At 42.5% G+C, this 13,389-nt stretch overlaps 1 protein-coding gene across 1 annotated transcript in view; it reads right to left on the minus strand.

Annotated features, from left to right (window-relative positions):
* The window catches only part of LOC126108834 (uncharacterized), a 78,633-nt gene continuing 65,244 nt past the window's right edge, over window positions 1–13,389 (minus strand). Inside the window, exons 9-11 of the mRNA XM_049914198.1 lie at window positions 11,932–12,065; window positions 3,211–3,450; window positions 1–5 (exon numbers count right to left, since the gene is read on the minus strand). Coding sequence (XP_049770155.1) covers window positions 1–5; window positions 3,211–3,450; window positions 11,932–12,065 — 379 coding nt within the window. The remainder of the gene's footprint in view (window positions 6–3,210; window positions 3,451–11,931; window positions 12,066–13,389) is intronic.

The following is a 13,389-nucleotide window of genomic DNA, read 5'->3' on the forward strand; positions in this document are numbered from 1 at the left end:
TTATTCTAAAACATTCCAAAAACTATCTAATATTCAAACTTATGAGCATTTAATTATATCTTGATGTATTAATTCTACATAAACATGACGAGTGTCCAATAAATAATGCAACATAGCTCTTTCTCAACCAGTTTCAGTTGAAAAAATGCAGAATTTATTGTGCGACGTCGTGGAATATTCCCGCTTCAGCCCCCATACTTGCACGAGGCTCCAATAAGTGGTCGCTCTATATGTAGCCGTCAATACAGCTGCCGTAACAGAGGTGCTTTCCCAGCATAAAGCCGTTGCCGATTTTTATTTTGGCAGAAGACCGGCGCACTGCAGATATTTACCGATACTTGCAGAATGTGTACGGAGGACTGGCAACAAACAAAAGCACGGCGATTTATAGGGCGAGGTGTCTGTTATCACAAGGAAGGTCGTGCAAACCTGTCCGATCTCCCACGTGTCGGGCAGCCGCACAAAAGCATGGCGAGTTGTCGGGTGGGGTGCGTATCGTAATCACGATGAAGGTCGCACAAAACTGTCCCGTCTCACTCCTGTCGTGCAGCCGCACACAACTCTGACTCCTGCAATGTCAGAATGTGCGGACACACTCATTCGAGGTGATCGACGGATGACAAACACCTCACAGCGCAACTGGACTGGGACTTCGAAGAGGTTATTCTGTCTGATGTCCTTCCTTAGCTCTGGAGTGTGTTGTGCTACTTTCAGGAAACTGAAGAAATGAATTCAGCATGTTTGTTGCCACAAAAATGCAAACAAACTTTTCCTTATCCATGGCAACACAAGGCCTCACATGTTCGTGCACCCGAAGGAGCCCACAAAGCTTCACTGGACTGTTCCTATTCGTCCACTATACAGCCCGGATCTCGCACCTTCTGTTTGGCCCAATAAAGGATGCACTCTGCAGCGAGGAGTACACAGCCGGTGGGGAAGATATTGATGCGACACGATGTCAGCTCCGATGTCTACCAGTAGAGTGGTACCGTGTGGGCATACGTCCCCACCCAGTACAGTGGTGGAAGGCCGTCACATTGAACTGAATAAAACCGACCTGCTTTCAGGAAAAAATATGTTGCATTACTTATTGAACGCCTCACATATTACCCACAATTAAGAATTGATCAGAATCATACTCTGTTGATATAAATGTAGCTGTGGTTTATGTTTATACTGTGGTGACTGGTAGATGAAGAGTAACAACACTTACGAGACTCGAGAAACCTCTCAGCAAGATCGTATCCTGTTATTTCTTTTTAGGACAATGGGCTAAAACAACAGCACCAGCAGCAACTATGGCACTGAACAGAAAGGTGAGTACTGTTTCCGCTTTTGACATTCTACAATGAATAGTGTTAGCAAAAATGTTGGGGGTTCCTTGCCTTGAAAGTAACGTTAATCAAGTCTATGTCTGAAAATTTCTGACAGAATTGTATGTGAACTTTATTTTGTCAGTTATTTAACAAGATTTTAATTAACAGTGTACCTGCATTAGTGGACAAGGAAAAAAAAACCCTGTATTTTTCACAGATTTCCCCATTAAAAACGCACACTATACTTCAGGTGAAAACACTTTTTTTTTTGTGTGTTAACTGACAGTGTACTTTTCCTCAGGATTGTAAAACTTATCAGTCATTTGAATGCTTAAGGTCTTATACACTGCCATAGAACTTCCCAGCAATTTAGAAAACAAAACCCAGCAAACTAACAAAGCGTTTTGGAAAGACCTCAGATGTGCGGCAACACTGTACACTGCATATTTTCATATCACAAAAGTATAAACACATATTCCACCGAGTAGAGTGCGACAGCTTCCGAAACACTGAAATCGAGACTGCGACGCACTTTCACCCCTCATAGCTCGTGCAAAGCGATTTTGGCAGATAATGAAAGCATATATTCAGAGCTAAGGACACGTGATGTAGTCAGCCAATAGCAACATCATTGGTCAGCAACGCAAACACACTAACAGGAAAAGTTAACAGTTTAAATTAATTAACATACAGTATAGTTACATATAATATTGGCTGTCAAAAATTATTAACTTCTTTCCCTGAGGGTGTGGTTGAGCAGGATCCTAAGAGCACAGCTTCAATTGCAGCAGGTGAATATTTCTAACGAGTACAATTACAAATTTCACTGTCGTGCACCAAAAATTTTGCGGATTACCTGGCCAAATACACGTCCTGTAGAGCACTTAGACTATTCCATTGAAAAGCCAATTGTGTGTGAAATTATTCCAGAATTCGACACCCCCCACTTTTTTTTTTTTTTTTTAAGGATAATTATACTTTTTGCCACTGTTATTGCACAATTTGTAGTTTATGAAGAAACTAATATGAAAAATGAACCTTAAAGCCTGGTCATTTTTAAGGGCAAGTTGCCCTTCGGATATATAAAACACAAATGTGCTTAAGAAATTTTAAATAATGGCAGAAATGGCTGGCTTCCTGGGGCCAAAATGTTTCTAAGTGGCTGGTCCTCAAAGTGTTAAGTTTTGAATGAGAGTCAAATGCTCTGAGATTTAAGAAATTCGTCACACATTATGGCACATAACATAATTCATCTCATATAAAAGGAAATTTGCTTCGAAAGTAACATTTGTCAAACCAAAACTCCAATATTTTTCAAAGATCTGTAACAAATGTAAACAACTGTGACGACGTCCTCACCGAAAGCAGTTCGCGTTCGAAGTATTTCACACTCTTCTCCCGAAAGTCTCCGACACATTTTGCTGTCGGCAGACACTTACATGTGCACTGTGTTTTGTTCTTGTAAATGGTGCATTTTCTTTGCAGCTATAGTTTCATTTTTGTGTTATTCTCTAATTTCACTGAAAACCAAAAATTCCCAGAATTCTAAAAAATTCTGGGGTTTTTCACACACGAAAAAATTCCCAAGTTTTTCCCGGATTTCCCACTTATCTCTGAGTATTTGTGTCCTGTTAATTGCAGCCAGGACGGAATTCCTATGAGAGACGCTTCAGCAGTACAGAAGTGAGAAAAGATCAGGCAGAGGTGTGGCGAGAACTCACCGGCATCAGTCTGTCGGCGGCGCACTCCGCGCCGGCTGCCGGTGCCGGAGAGAACGGCGCCCCCCACTCGTCCCGCAGCGCCTGCCGGCCGCGGCCTCTCCCCCTCCCCCTCCCCCTCCCCCTGCCCCTTCCCCTTCCCCTTCCCCTAGCCCTGCCTCTCCCTCTCCCCCTGCCACCGCCCACGCCCACACTCTGGTCCCGGCAGCCCCTGCGCCTGCGGTCCCACACGCCGAGCTCGCGCAGAGCCGCCATCGCCTTCTGCTTTACAGTCTCCTCGCCGTACGGAGACGCGGGTGCGGAGACTCCCCCGTGCGGCGCGGGCGATGTCTCCCGCGGCAGGGGATCCGGCCTGCCGCATTCCGCTCCGCCGCGCGCGGGTAGTCCTCGTGAAGCGCCGAAGTCGATGCCGCAGTCTGAAACAGTTACACCGCAAACTTCTGAACTGCGATCGCGAACAGAATTTGAAAACAGATGCACCCTGCGACAGTGTAGTGGTTAATAAAAAAGAAAAAGAGAAGAGAAGAAAAGGAAAGATTAAAAATGTGGGAAGAAATGGTGAATAAAAAGGGGGTTTTATAATCGTTAATGACCGTGAAAAAGGGAAAGAATGAAATGCAACTCGGATTCATATTACGGAAAAGTTATCGGACTTCGTGATTCGGAAAATCTATTGTTGGGGTGGTCCTTGTGGTTTTTCTGAGCAAAAGTCAAACCAATTTCCACTACAAAAATTATTTGAAAGAGAACTGAGAATAACAAAATGTGATTAACAGGCGGAAATGGCGTAGATAAGAGTTCATCCTTTACCGTGTTAACATGTCTTCTCTCGTGTGGCGTCCAGGTCTTGTTCTCCAAAAATCTCCTTCTTCATTTCTGCGTGAAAAGTCGTAGCTGCTCCGAAATTTTGCAATAAATTTCATTGTCCAGGAATTACTAATGTATCCAAATTAAATCGTCTTGATACTGAATGCAATGTATTTTACGTTGCTGCTTCCATCCTCCCAAATTTCATATAAACTTCGACAATACGTCTGCACATCAATAAGTTTTTTCGTCTTAATCCGACCGAGACTAGCTAATAAGTAAGTTAAGCTTCCGCTCTCAAAGACAAAAGCAGGTAGAAAACAAAAACAGTTACAATTTTAGTACCTTCATTTTCTTATAAATATTTTCTCTGCCGTCGAGAGCTTGTACAGCTGTGACAGTACAATTTATATCCAAGGGAACGAGTGTAGCACGGCGAAATTCAAAGTCCCGCTACAGATGGAAGGGATCCGTTCCTTTTTCCTCGTTTTTTTCTGTTCTACACATCAGATGTGTTCTGTGAATAATGGAAATTTCTAAAGTCTTATTCGTGCTTTATTCGACTAGATTTCATTGTTAAATGTGTAGTTTTTAGACTACTACTGATAACAGTATAATTAGTTTTTGTGGAAACACTTTCATTCGTGAAATAATATCAACCGGCACATGTTCCGAGGCCACGGAAAGAAAAAAAATGTATTCGCTTTTATAATCTGTTTACTAAAGTACTTTTGGATACATAATATTTTTGGTTTCCCCACCTGGTGTGTTCACAAATAAGTCAGACAAGTTCCCGACGGGTGACCGAGGCACGTAGAACTGTACAACTGTCCGTGCCAGCAGCACAGATTTTTCTATATTTAGTCCACACACTTGTGTAATGACTGTCCCTGCACACTGCTGACGGTCATTCCAAATGTGAACTGTACCAGAATGTGCAAGTGACGGAACCCGAATGGCGTACTTGTCGGAATCATTTCTGAGGTTTGCTATTAGGAACAAAGAAATAGAAAATGTGAATCTGATTAACCACAAATATAGAAAATCTCTTAGTCGACCGATTTGAAATTTCGACACATATATTTATATACTTTTTTTAAATACATTTGCAAAATGTGTTGCAAATAGCTGTGGCAATTTCTCACCCGTCTTAACGTGTATGACATTATATTTTCTGAACCATATTTGCCATATATTAACTATATTTGTGAGCACATTTAGCGATACATTGTATGGAAAACGTGCTACAAATACAGTTAGTAGTAACAAAGTAATATATTAAAGCAGCATGCCCGATGCAGTAGTTTTACGCCATGTACGACAAAAATGTAATAAGCGATAATCTTTCTTCCTTTCATCATTTTGTGAGGGGGGGTGACAGAGATAAATTTGCATAAATCTTCAAAATTATAAATTATGTGAAGTTTGTTGCCAAATACTAAGTGCTCTCATTATGAAAAAGTTGATGCATAAATCTGGGTGCTTTCACGTAGTGCCATCTCACTGTTTATGACATCATATCTCCTGAACTACACCTCGTGCTCTTGTTTTGGGACAGCTAGGAGCCTTTCCAGGTGTACAGAGAACAACTCACCAAAGTTTGAGCGCAATCAGACAAATGGTCTCGGAATGAGAGGACAAATGTACAAAGAAACATTCATTTTCAATTAACAATACCAGAGAAGGGAAGTTGCTACTCACCATATAGCGGAAATGCCGAGTCACAATAGAGGCATAACAGAAAGATTCACACAATTATAGCTTTCGGCCAGTAATGCCTTTGTCAACAGTAGACACACGCGCTCATGCATGCGCGCGCGCGCGCACACACACGCACATGCACACACACCCCCCTCACTTTTCGTAAGGCAACAAGAGAAACAAAGGAAAGAATAGAAAGAAGGACGGACATTGAGTATAGCGGATGCAAAAGAATGTAGTTACAAAGGAAAGCAGCACAGGGTTAGGATCGAAGAAAAGCTCTCAGGCAAAATTCAAACAATGGAAAATCCAGGATGGAATGTAACAATACAAGAGAAGGAAAGTTGCAACTCACCATATAGCATATAGCGGAGATGCTGAGTCGCATAGGTACAACAAAAAGATTCACACAATTATAGTTTTCGGCCATTAAGGCCTTTGTCAGCAGTACACACACACACACACACACACACACACACACACACACACACACACACACCATTCTTGGATGGAAAATTCGCTCAGTATGTTGTTTCCGCACATTTCGCACAGTTCATAATAAATTTCTGCAGGTTTTAGGTTTTTTGCAAACAAAAACCGTATCACAGACCGCACCTCACAACTGGCAGGATTTTCAACTGCACCACACATTTCAAATTTGAATACTGAAAAAAACCAGACGCGCAGAGACATTCCTGCTGTCACACGCGGATGCGGACTGAGCTGCCGAGCACACACACACCAAAATATACGCGATCGGCACGCACCTAGCGACGTCAAATGGAAATGTTCCCTATTTTCTGAATAGCCCTCGTAGTTGCAAGCAGTGCATCATCATTGACTTTCTCATTACAGAGAAAGAAACTGAGAGACATATGAGCAAATGTCCGTGTGGCGTCTACTCAGCTCCTGCGGTCGACAGTACATTTGGTCGCCCGGCACAGAGGGTGAGGCCGTCAGAAGGCAGGTCAGCAGAGCTCCACAATTACGAAAACAATTAGGCGTTTTGTGGTAATAATAGCAGATGAAGAGTGCCACAATTAGTCTTATGGTGATATGTGTAACCCAACGAAAAGTGTAAATGCAAACACTATTTTTCCCTTTCACACATTTTTACACACAATAATTTACATAAACACTAATATCACATGTTTAATTTATTTGCTTTCGTGTCTTTACGCTTCATGTGCTCACAGGTGCAACCTGCAGGACCTCTGAACTTCAATGTTCACTGCTGCAATGTTTACATAGGCAATTCCATCACACAGGAAACAACGGTGCTGCTACTTGTTGCGTACTCAAGCAAGACAGTCCTTGTAATACAATTAGTTGCCTCGTACAGGTGCGAAATTTTGCATTATTTACGGACTCGTGTAAAGTCTCTGTTAATCAGTGCGTACGCATACTCCGATGCCGCAAAAGAGTTGGGCACAAGTAGTTCCACACCACAGCCAGTAAAGAGAACTTATCCGTGTCTCCGTATTAAGTAATGTATAGTGAAATGAATTTGGAGAAAATACAGGGTGAACATTAACAAAACTGCAGGGACAGATACCTGACCAAAAATGGAGGGAAGAGGTCCTACGAATGTGTGTCCCGAAATGCACCGTTGCTACCACAAATGGTGATGTCGAACAAAAGTTCATCTTACCCAGTGTCGTACGTTCCTCGGGTGTTGCAGATTAACACGGCGTACTGCAAGCAGCGGAACGGTCCAGTACTGACGTCGGGAACACGCCGAGATGCCGAAAGGTGGGTACGGCCGAGCGTACGGAAATAGTCGAGAGGCGGCACAGCTGTACCAAAATACGTACCCCCACATACACCGACCACATCAAACATTTTGAGCCCTTTTTGGGTGTTTGTGTGATCACGAATCCTTTCGGACAGAAAAATCTGTAGGGTGACGGAGGATCGGGTTCTGCATCTCGAGCGTTACCATCTGCTTTGCCGTTCACAAACACCGTCTCAGCTTGTTCCTCACACAAATACAGCTTCTTACAGTACACTGTGTGAATCACACATCCTTCAACACAAAAAGGGCACTCGGCACATGGTCAGAGGAACTTCCGTTCGTCAGTGCCATCTACAGTGGCAACGAGGCATTTCCGGACGCGTGTTCGTAGGATCTTTTTTCCTACGTTTCCAGTCAGGAATCCGTCCTGCAGTTTGTCGGTTTTATTAATGCTCGTCCTTGCACAGAAAAACTTCGTGTTCTGTATCACCAAAAAAGAGATCTGGAGGGTGAAGTAGCAGCCGTATTAGAAGAGATGAAGATCGGATCACAAGACTTTCCCGATACGAGTGAAACAATTCTTTGGCGCGCTATTAGGAAAGTAAGCTCCCTCTAAAAAAAATTCTACAAAAAATCTTTGCTGAAGGAAAACAACCAAGTAGAAGGGAAAAGAGAAGCTCTTGCAGGAAGTAAGACACATGTGAAACTATAGCTGGACTATTTATTACACTGATCAGAGTTGTTGTGGTGCAAATCATCCCAAAGAATTTGGATGGCACGGAAAAAAAAAAAAAATAAAATAAATAATAAAAAAAAATAATAATAATAATAATAATAATAATATGCCTTATGCAACAGAAAATGTATACAATTATCACAGGTTGCATATTCTGGAGTGGAATACACTGAAAAAGAGGGATACAAACACAGCCTGATTCTGCAAAAGGGATTATAATGTGCCACTCTGACATCAAAGACGGGTTTGACAAAACCCTGGCTTACGTTTTACTGGGCAAAAAGAAGATTCAGACCATTATTCTGAGACGAATGTCACACACTACGAAGAGTGGTTTAGGAGCACTCTCGAATAATTACCAAACAGGTGTGCGATTGTTCTAAATCGGTTCTGTAAAACACTACGATAAATCCTGTATCACGAAATACGTCTGTGATATAGACTAAGGATTCTATAATCGAATGGACGGAAAACAATAATTAGAGCTTCATATAGTATCACAGCATACGAAGAATTTAGTAAAGCAAGGCTACAGGAACACCCACGGCCGTACTTCAGTTGCTAAGAATGTCTTTTGGAAAGTTTACCACACTTAGTGTATAAGGAAATTCAACTTCTGAAGTCACCTACAGTGCACTGTGAATTTGACATCACTGTATTTACTTGAGCCTCTCCAAAAAAAAAAAAAAAAAAAAAAAAAAAAAAAAAGGTAGGAAAGGAGAATAAGAATTTTAGACGAACGATACTTTCCAGTCGTGTCACTCCAATCTGGACTGGAAAGTGTTCTCAAAAGGGACGAGTCCGTGTCAAACTGAGCCCCAGGTTTATTTTTATTCCATTTTTTAAAATTTACGTCACAGTTTTCTGACCCTACAACACTTAAATTTTACTGTTGTGAACAAATTATCACAGTTGCAAATAAGGCAAGGATTGTGGTTAAAGTCGGCACTTCTGCAGGTGAGTACGAAGATCAATAGGCTCGTTCGCGAAAAGTTCTGGTAGAATTCAAATAAGTTTGGGTTAAATGTAACGAGTTTGGGTTAAATGTGACAGCTCAGTGAAAAACAGAAGTGTCGAGGTGACAATAGGCACACACAAAAAGAAGGAAAACTTGCTAGTTTTTGGAGTAGTCCTTTTCTGAACTAGAGTAAAACACACACACACACACACACACACACACACACACACACACAGAGAAGTGTGCACATGCAGACATCTACACAGTGCTATGTGGATGCACAGAGCCAGTGCCGCATCTCGACAGCCGGGCTAGGTTGTGGTGGGGGTTGTTCCAAGTGGGGTATGTAGAGAGGTTGAGGATGGGTCGCTACCAGGCAGGCAGTCACTTTGGCGGCTAGGAATGCAAGAGAGAGAGAGGTGGCAGGTGCACGGGCCACGCACACAGCACACAGTTGTAGCGGTGCACACTGAAGGTGGTGTGGGCCGGGATCTGGGAGGAGCAGAGAGGACGGAGCAGGGGACACTGTCGATTCCGTTCAACTGCTCTTCCAAGTCCTTTGCTGTCTCTGACAGAATTACAATGTCATCGGCGAACCTCAAAGTTTTTATTTCTTCTCCACGGATTTTAATACCTACACCGAACTTTTCTTTTGTTTCCATTACTGCTTGCTCAATGTACAGATTGAATAGCATCCGGGAGAGGCTACAACCCTGTCTCACTCCCTTCCAACCCACTGCTTCCCTTTTGTGTCCCTCGACTCCTATAACTGCCATCTGCTTTCTGTACAAATTGTAAATAGCCTTTCACTCCCTGTATTTTACCCCTGCCACTTTCAGAATTTGAAAGAGAGTATTCCAGTCAACATTGTCAAAAGCTTTCTCTAAGTTTACAAATGCTAGAAACATAGGTTTGCCTTTCCTTAATCTTTCTTCTAAGATAAGTCGTAAGGTCAGTATTGCCTCACGTGTTCCAGTATTTCTACGGAATCCAAACTGTTCTTCCCCGAGGTCGGCTTCTACCAGTTTTTCCATTCGTCTGTAAAGAATTCGCGTTAGTATTTTTGCAGCTGTGACTTATTAAACTGATAGTTCGGTAATTTTCACATCTGTCAACACCTGCTTTCTTTGGGATTGGAATTATTATATTCTTCTTGAAGTCTGAGGGTATTTCGCCTGTCTCATACATCGTGCTCACCAGATGGTAGAGTTTTGTCATGACTGACTCTCCCGAGGCCATCAGTAGTTCAAATGGAATGTTGTCTACTCCGGGGGCCTTGTTTCGACTCAGGTCTTTCAGTGCTCTGTCAAACTCTTCACGCAGTATCGTATCTCCCATTTCATCTTCATCTACATCCTCATCCATTTCCATAATATTGTCCTCAAGAACATCGCCCCTGTATAGACCCTCTGTATATTCCTTCCACCTTTCTGCTTTCCCTTCTTTGCTTAGAACTGGGTTTCCATCTGAGCTCTTGATGTTCATACAAGTAGTTCTCTTTTCTCCAAAGGTCTCTTTAATTTTCCTGTAGGCAGTATCTGTCTTACCCCTAGTGAGATAAGACTCTACATCCTTACATTTGTCCTCTAGCCATCCCTGCTTAGCCATTTTGCACTTCCTGTCGATCTCACTTTTGAGACGTTTGTATTCCTTTTTGCCTGCCTCACTTACTGCATTTTTGTATTTTCTCCTTTCATCAATAAATTCAGTATGTCTTCTGTTACCCAAGGGTTTCTATCAGCCCTCGTCTTTTTACCTACTTGATCCTCTGCTGCCTTCACTATTTCATCCCTCAAAGCTACCTATTCTTCTTCTACTGTATTTCTTTCCCCCATTCTTGTCAATTGTTCCCTTATGCTCTCCCTGAAACACTGTACAACCTCTGGTTCTTTCAGTTTATCCAGGTCCCATCTCCTTAAATTCCCACCTTTCTGTAGTTTCTTCAGTTTTAATCTACAGTTCATAACCAATAGATTGTGGTCAGAGTTGTGAAGCAGCCGGTGAACCCACACCCCTCGTCCTTTCCCTCCTGCCAGGAGCAGGAGCCACTGGCTCTGGAATACCTCTGCACACGTCTTCTCCTGCCACCACTTGGCGAGTATATTTTTTATCTATCCAATTACATTATATTTTCAATTTGGGAGGTGTCTGTCACAGACAGCACTACACGTCACAAAATGAACACAAACAAATATCATACTCAGCTAGCAGCGAACAGAGCCACACACCCAAACGATTGACTTCGACGAGAGAAACTTGTAGAGGTGGCCAAATTTTGCTATCTCGGAAATAAAATTAATGGAGGAGGAAGGGAACTTCCGAAAGACTTGATACGAACCTGCATTTAATAATCCGAGAGCTCCATTACTTCTTCAGAAGGTTAAACTTCGTCGAAGCCAAATATCCGCTCGATCTGAGGTTTCCCGACAGATTATACGACGCTCCCAAAATTACGAGTCATTTTATTTGCACAGATCAGCAGACTGCCGCAAACTACGAGCCTGCAGAGAAGAATCGTCGCCGGATTTCATTCTAACAAGTAAAATTTCTGAATCGTTTTGAGTGACTGAGTTACGATTGTGTTTCCTATTCTGAACGATCGATTGCTCGAACGAATTTAGAACTACATAATTACACAGATAGGAGGAAAAATTACATGTCATGTTACAGGAGACTGTCCGTCGTATGGGATTACACAGTAAAAAATGAATGTGTCTTGTAGCCGGTGAATGAGAAGGTGTATAATAAAGAAAAATGAAAAAAGAGAATCGTGGACCACATTTTAGGGCAAGACCCGTCACCAGAAACTGTAGCCGAAAAGACAGTCTAAGGAAGGAATTGCTGCCGCAGATCGTCTACAGTCAGGAGGTGGCAGTTATGCCGAAACAGAGAGGAGAACATGGTGAAGCGACGGGAATGGACAGCTGCGACAACGTAAAACCTAGAGAAGAGGCACTCACTGTGGTCGGAGTCTTCACTGGCAGATACGTCATCCGGGTTGGCGTCAGGCTCCAACTGCGATGCCTTGGAGGTGATGATCTCGTTCTTGTGTGCCTGCACCATGTGCCTGTTCCGAACGCTCTGCTGCTCGAACCTACGGCACAACCGGCAAGTTCTGTTACTTTTTATTTATTTATTCATTGGGTAGATGGAGGGAATATTTTGAAGAGTTGCTCAATGTAGGTGAAAATACAATCAGTAATGTTTCAGATTTCTGATGTACAATAGGATAGGAATGATGATGGAAATAGGATCACATTTGAGGAAGTGCAGAAAATGGTCAATATATTGCAGTGCAATAAAGCGGTTGGGGTGGATGAAATTAAATCGGAACTCATCAAATACAGTGGAATGTCAGGTCTTAAATGGCTACACAGGATAATTGAAATGGCGTGGGAGTCGGGACAGGTTCCATCGGACTGGACGAAAGCAGTAATCACACCAATCTTTAAACATGGAAACAGAAAAGACTGTAACAACTACAGAGGTATCTCAATCAGCGTTGTGGGTAAAATCTTCTCAGGTATTGTTGAAAGGAAAGTGCGAATATTAGTTGAGGACCAACTGGATGAAAATCAGTGTGGGTTCAGGCCTCTTACAGGTTGTCAGGACCAGATCTTTAGCTTACGGCAAATAATGGAGAAGTGTTACGAGTGGAACAGGGAACTGTATCTAAGCTTTATAGATCTAGAAAAGGCATATGACCGGGTTCCTAGGGGGAAGTTATTGTCTGTTCTACGAGATTATGGAATAGGAGGAAAACTTTTGCGAGCAGTTAAAGGTCTTTACATGGATAGTCAGGCAGCAGTTAGAGTTGACGGTAAATTGAGTTCATGGTTCAGAGTAGTTTCAGCGGTAAGACAAGGCTGCAACCTGTCTCCACTGTTATTCATATTATTTATGGAACATATCTTGAAAACAATAGACTGGCTGGGTGAGATAAAGATATGTGACCACAAAATAAGCAGTCTCACATATGCGAATGACTTAGTTGTGATGGCAGATTCGATTGAAAGTTTGCAAAGTAATATTTCAGAGCTAGATCGGAAATGTAAGGACTATGGTATGAAGATTAGCATCTCCAAAACGAAAGTAATGTCAGTGGGAAAGAAATATAAACGGATGGAGTGCCAAATAGGAGGAACAAAGTTAGAACAGGTGGACGGTTTCAAGTTCTTAGGATGCATATTCTCACAGGATGGCAACATAGTGAAAGAACTGGAAGCGAGGTGTAGCAAAGGTAATGCAGTGAGCGCTCAGCTACGATCTACTCTCTTCTGCAAGAAGGAAGTCAGTACCGAGACTAAGTTATCTGTGCACCGTTCAATCTTTCGACCAACTTTGTTGTATGGGAGCGAAAGCTGGGTGGTTTCAGGTTACCTTGTCAACAAGGTTGAGGTTACGGATGTGAAAGTAGC

This window comes from Schistocerca cancellata, chromosome 11 (genome assembly GCF_023864275.1).
Source record: "Schistocerca cancellata isolate TAMUIC-IGC-003103 chromosome 11, iqSchCanc2.1, whole genome shotgun sequence".
NCBI classification, from domain to species: Eukaryota; Metazoa; Arthropoda; class Insecta; order Orthoptera; family Acrididae; genus Schistocerca; species Schistocerca cancellata.